At 33.4% G+C, this 6,000-nt stretch overlaps 1 protein-coding gene across 6 annotated transcripts in view; it reads left to right on the top strand.

The window, feature by feature from the left end:
* The first annotated feature begins 2,941 nt into the window (after positions 1 to 2,941).
* Positions 2,942 to 6,000, top strand: part of LOC114339251 (chitin deacetylase 1) — a 120,421-nt gene continuing 117,362 nt past the window's right edge. For 4 of the 6 annotated variants that reach the window (XM_050649127.1, XM_050649128.1, XM_028289876.1 and 1 more), the window contains exon 1: positions 2,943 to 3,229. In XM_050649127.1, coding sequence (XP_050505084.1) covers positions 3,181 to 3,229 — 49 coding nt within the window. In that variant the 5' untranslated portion in view covers positions 2,943 to 3,180. Of the gene's footprint in view, positions 3,230 to 6,000 lie in introns of all 6 variants that reach the window. The other 2 variants (XM_050649129.1, XM_050649130.1) reach the window with 1 other exon arrangement.

Here is a 6,000-nt window from a genome sequence, read left to right as displayed (position 1 = left end):
ATTACTAGAATGTCATTCTACTTGACAATGTCATAACTAGCTTAAAGAGATGGCTTTTGAATGTTTTTGGATAACTGTTATTTTTTGTATTATTGCAAATTATTAATTCAGTTAATAAATGAGATATTTTTTTCACTAACTATGTATTCAGTGATTGTAATAATTTATATGTACCTACAACAAAAACTAATACTCAATCGAGAAAAGAAGAAAAGTGATTTTTTAATATTACGGGAACGCTTGCAATTTTGAACATCTTTAACAACAAAATACTTGGATCACAGAATATATCTTAATGTATTCTCTGCTTCCATCTTCCATAAATAATACACAATAAATAACTTTTTATAAAGTTCACCTCTTAAATCAATTATTTATCAAATACACAATAAATATTTATCAAATACACAATATTTATCAATTTAATCAACAACTAAAAATATTCCCGATTCATGTCAAATAATTATTTAAAATTGTCACTGATTGTCAGCGTCTGACTGGCAATATTCTATTCGACTAAGTACGTTGTATGACAAAGATAGATTTGGAAAATTTTACCACATACATTGTGTTCATTTTTTTCGATTCCTGAAAAAACCAATAAATATTTTTGAAAAATGTAAACGCAGAATGAAAGACTAAATTATTACCGAGGGCCGAAAGTCCCTTAGAATAAATAAAAAGTTTATTTTGAATGAGATATTTGAAATTAAAAATAACATTAAATTTTCTCTTAGTTTTTCACTCCTGTAACTTATTAAAATAAACATTATAGAAGTTCTCGGGGACTTTCGGCCCTCGCTAATAACGTAATCTTTCATTCTGCGTTTAATTTTTTTAAAAATACTTATTAGTTTTCTCATGATTCGAAAAAAATGAATCCCCATTTGAATAGCATTGCAGCCGAAAAAACGTACCGATCCTCTTAATAATTAAAAGGTGACGTTTAATATTTTGCATACTTTGTTTATTATAAATAGTCCTGGATCCCGCATACCAAATAAAAATTAAATAGCAAGCTGAAAATTATTTGTTCATAGCTTAACGTTGTCTAGTCGAACAAACTTTGATGTATGGGGTCTAGTATGAACACTAGAACAGGTTAATTGTGGAACATGATAAACGTGTCATCCTTACAAGTTATTGTGAAAAATATCAGGTTGTTTTTACGTTAATTCAATAGCCAACGTTACATGAAAAAAATTTTGTCCGACAAAAATGTTGGGCATTTTAACCAGTCCTTCACGTAGAACCTGTCAAATGACAGGATGTTGGTGATTTATGTTGGTGATAAATAGCGGTCTGATTTTTTCATGAGAGTTAAATAAAAGGGTAAAAAATCAAATGGAAGTTCTCTCCGACAAAACTAATGGGAAATTTCCGTAGTCCGACGTTCGAAATCTGTAAGATATAGACAGTTTCAAATGTCGGACTACGAAACCTTTCCATGAATTTTGTTGGACAGAACTTCCAATTGATTTTTTCCTTTCATTAAACTCTCATGCAAAAATCAGACTGGTATTTATCACTAATATAATTCCTGTCATTTGAGAGGTTTTGCGTGTCTGACTGCTTAAAATGCCCAACATTTTTGTCGGACAAATAATTTTTCCTATATAATATAATGTTGGCTATTGAATAGACCTATAAACAGCCTGCTATTTTTCACAATAATAAACTTGTCTGGATGACACGTTTATCATGTTCCACAATTAAAAATTGCCCTGTTACAGTGTTCTCATATATCAAAATTTGTCCAACTAGACACCGTTAAGTTATGAACAAATTTTCAACTTGATATTAATAATTTTTATTTGATACGCGGGATCCAGGACTAATGGTAGGGGAGCAAAGTATGCTAAATGTGCAGTCACTCGAGCGTTATGGGGACCTATTGGGTTGTGAAGAGTGGGTCATAAAACCAAAAAAAGTTAAGTAGTAAAGTTTTCCATTTTAGTGGGGACTTTCCATTTATAATTTAATTTTCCATTTCCAACAATCGTTTTTTAGATTACAGCGCCATCTCAGCATAATTCGAAAAAATGTCTCGAATAAAAGTTACTTATTTTTAGGTAAGGAATCCAAATCTGCAATAAAAAATGGGGGCTCCCATTTAAGATTTTAAAGTAACCCCCCCCCCCCCACCAACTCCGTGGGGATCCTGTTTGGTGCCATTCGATAGATTTTTAAAAAATATTGGGCATATCTTTTATAGTTTTTCGATCTGTCATTCTTTTCGCGAAATATTCGCTTTTTTCTTGTGAAACTTTGTGACTCACCCATTTCCTTATGCCCCGCTGAAATCGTCAGATTTCTGAAATATACACTCTTTTGCATGTACTTAACTTACGACCTTATCTTAATCTGATGATTTCGAGTTTTTCTAAGGATATATTTTTTTCGACCCCCCCCCCTCCATAACGAAATCCCCTGCATTAAGAACCAATATAAGATAGAGGTAAATTTTCAGGGTACCAGGTTTCTCCCCATGTAATAATCTGACGCGCCCGAGTAACTGCAAAAATCCCCGCTTGGGCTCCCCTACCATAATATTGTTATTACTAAAATGATCAAAAGCAATTGTTTATAGAGATTGGTATCAAATAGTGTCATGAACAAGGGTTTTTATTTGCTTATCTGGTCTACTAACGTTAATTGATATTTTCTATGGCTACACACAAAAAACTCCAAATTATAGTTACGTTTCTGTGAATCTAAGTCAGCGATTTTTTATTGTATATATACCATGAGTTCATACTACAAGCTATTTATTTTGTAAATGAGAATTTTAAGTACAAAATAATGACTTCAACTAATTATTACATTGACCACCAGCTGTTAAGTACTCCAAAGCCATGAAATAGTAATTTGCTCAAGCCATTAACTTTCGACTTTCCCAAATTTGTTTGATCAACCCTGTATACTCGGAACGCATTGGGTGCGCAACTTTCAACTGGTGAGTTTATTCCGCTGCAAGAACTAAGAACCTCAAGGTGTAGTTTCTTATTCATACATATAGAGTCACCTATCGACGATTCCTCCAGTTGCTTGTAAGAGGTGAAAGTCAACATTGGTGAAGAGTAGTACTGTCCAACGGAGCATGCGCAGTGCGAAAAAAGCACTTGTATAAATAAAACGAAAGTCTGCGATCACTTCTTGGCTAGTGCTTGAAATTTCAGCATGGCTGACAAAAGACTATGGCTGTGTTGTTTTTTATTATTGACAATTGGTAAGTTTTTATTTTATTCAAATTTCGAAATATATTTAACATTCAAAAGCTGTCAACATGGTTAGGGGAAAATATTTTTTTATGTCAAATGCAATTTTGATGGACTTTCTCTCCAAGGTGTAAGGATTATCTACAGGGTGATCTACTACACAGTGCTTACAGATTATATTACTAGTGCCTCATTACAGATAGTGGACATTTTTACTAACCAACATATTATAGTATTATTATTCTTCTGTTTCTTATTTCATTTTGTAGTAAACGTTGATTAATAGTAGGTATTAGATATAAAATATATTTTATAAATACTTTTTTATATTCAAGATACTTGCGATATTTGATTGCTTACAATCCGCAGATGAATAATATTGGATTTTAAATATATCTTGGCTGTTTATTTAAGAAATCAACTTTCAAGTGAATACATTTCAGATTTGCGTCATAAAAGCCCTACCCTTTTTCAATATTCTCCTACCATCAGTGTGCACTTACAAAACTATGATACAAACTTATATCACTTCTGCTTTATCTTTATTTTAGGTTCTAGTAGTTCATTTTTTCTTTTCTTTATTGAATTTTAGTAATACGCTGTTTTCTACTAAATCTCAACGCGTCTCGCTCCATTAAATTTAAATGGTGTAAAGTTTTTGTATCCTGAAGCTGTACATATCCTTGATCTTGTTCTTTTGCAGATTTTTATTTATTTGCGCCTTTCTAAAATGTTAGTAGGCAAAGACACAAATAATTACTCAAACTATTAATATTTCCTTGCTTGAATCTAACGCAATCGATGCGTAGAATGTTGCACACAGCATCAGCAGTGAGAAACTTGTCTAATGTCTTAAAACTATGTCTCCGTGAAAATGTGGTTTGGTGATAATAGATAAAAATGTTATTTATAATTTTTTCTTAAAAATAAATTATAAAGGTTTACTGTTTGTGAAAACGTGTTGTTTAACCGACTTTCTCTGGTCGATTCAGAACCAAATTCAACTATTTGAAGTCAAATTTTTATTAATTTTTGATATTTCTTTTCTCCTTCTCTTGATATCTTGACGGCTAAAGAAGTTTGAATCTCTTATTGGTCTTTTGTTCATTATATGTAGTAACAAATACATAACTTAATGTTTCAAGGTGCGTTTTCCCGTAGTCTTCCTCTTTACGTGCCATCTCCGCGACGGAGGTTGGCAATCATCATGGCTATTCTAATCTTAGATGCTGCTGCTCTGAATAGTTACGTTGATGTGCATCCGTAGCATTCCCTCAAGTTACGTAACCACGAGATTCGTCTCCTTCCTACACTTCTCTTGCCCTGGATTTTCCCCTGTATAATCAATTGAAGTATGTTGTATCTCTCATTACGCATAACATGCCCCAGGTTTTGCAGCTTTCGTGTCTTGATAGTTTCCAATATTTTCAGTCTTTTGTTGACTCTTCTCATGAATTCGTTGTTTGTTATATGCTCGGTCCATCTTCAGGATTCTTCTATACACCCACAGTTCAAATGCTTCTAACTTTTTAGTAGTCGACGCGTTAAGTGTCCATGCTTCTATCCCGTAAAGCAGGGTCGAGAAAATATAACACCTTACCAACCTAACTCTCAAGTCTAATTTCAGTTCTCTTGCACAAAGTACCTTTCTCATTTTATTGAAGTCTGTTCTTGCTTTCTCCATTCGAACTTTGATTTCTTTGGAGTTCTCGTTTGTGTGATTAATTATTGCGCCAAGATAGTTGTCGTTTTCAACTTGTTCTAAAGTTTTACCTTTAATTGTCTGGCTTTCATCATTATTTTGAGTTTTTGATATCCTCATAAATTTAGTTTTCTTGATGTTTATTGATAATCCATATTCTTCTCCATACTCAACTATCTTGTTCATTAGCTTTTGGAGGTCTTTAAGGTTGTCTGCTATTATGACAGTCTCGTCCTCATATCTAATGTTGTTAATTGGCGTTCTATTTACCTTTATTCCTGCTGTTTCTCCCTCAAGAGCTCTTTTCATAATTTCTTCAGAGTATGCATTGAATAGTAGTGGTGACAATACACACCCCTGTCGCACTCCTCTTTTAATTTTGGACTCTTCTGATGTGTGTTCATTAATGCGTTCATTAGTGCTTGCTGTTTATAATATATATATTTGTTATAATTCGAAGGTCATCGTATTGTAATTGTTTTGCTTTGAGGACGTCCATTAGCTGTTTGTGGCGGACTTTATCGAAAGCCTTGTTGTAATCTATGAATCAGACGTACATATCCTGGTGCACATTCAAACATTTCTGGATTAGTACGTTGAATGCAAAGAGAGCTTCACGGGTACCTACGCCTCTACGGAATCCAAATTGGGTTTCTTCAATATCCATATCAAGTGTTTGGTATACGCGTTTATAAATGATATAAAACATTTTAAGTGTGTGAGAGATCAGGCTTATGGTGCGGTGGTCGGTGCATTCTCTAGCATTTTTCTTTTTTGGGAGACAAATAAATGTTGAGGTCAACCATTCATTGGGTATGTCACCCGACTGATAAATTTCAATAAAGAGCTTTAAGAGGACATCTATGTACTCATTTTCTATTATCTTAAGGATGTAGTAAAGGTACCACATCATGGTGCTACAGTCCCTAAAGGGCCTTGATCTTCTCAAGCTTTTTGCGCCATTCTGTTCAATAATCTCTTTGCTATATTTTCATCTTTCTTGTATATCTTCTCTTTTCTTCTTCAACAATTTTCCATCCACACTTCAGCCAAACTAATCCACTGTTTGCCTGCCACCAT

Source organism: Diabrotica virgifera, chromosome 4, assembly GCF_917563875.1.
Source record: "Diabrotica virgifera virgifera chromosome 4, PGI_DIABVI_V3a".
Classification (NCBI taxonomy): Eukaryota; Metazoa; Arthropoda; class Insecta; order Coleoptera; family Chrysomelidae; genus Diabrotica; species Diabrotica virgifera.
The sequence above is the reverse complement of the archived record's forward strand: the minus strand, read 5'-3'. Positions and strand labels throughout refer to the sequence as shown.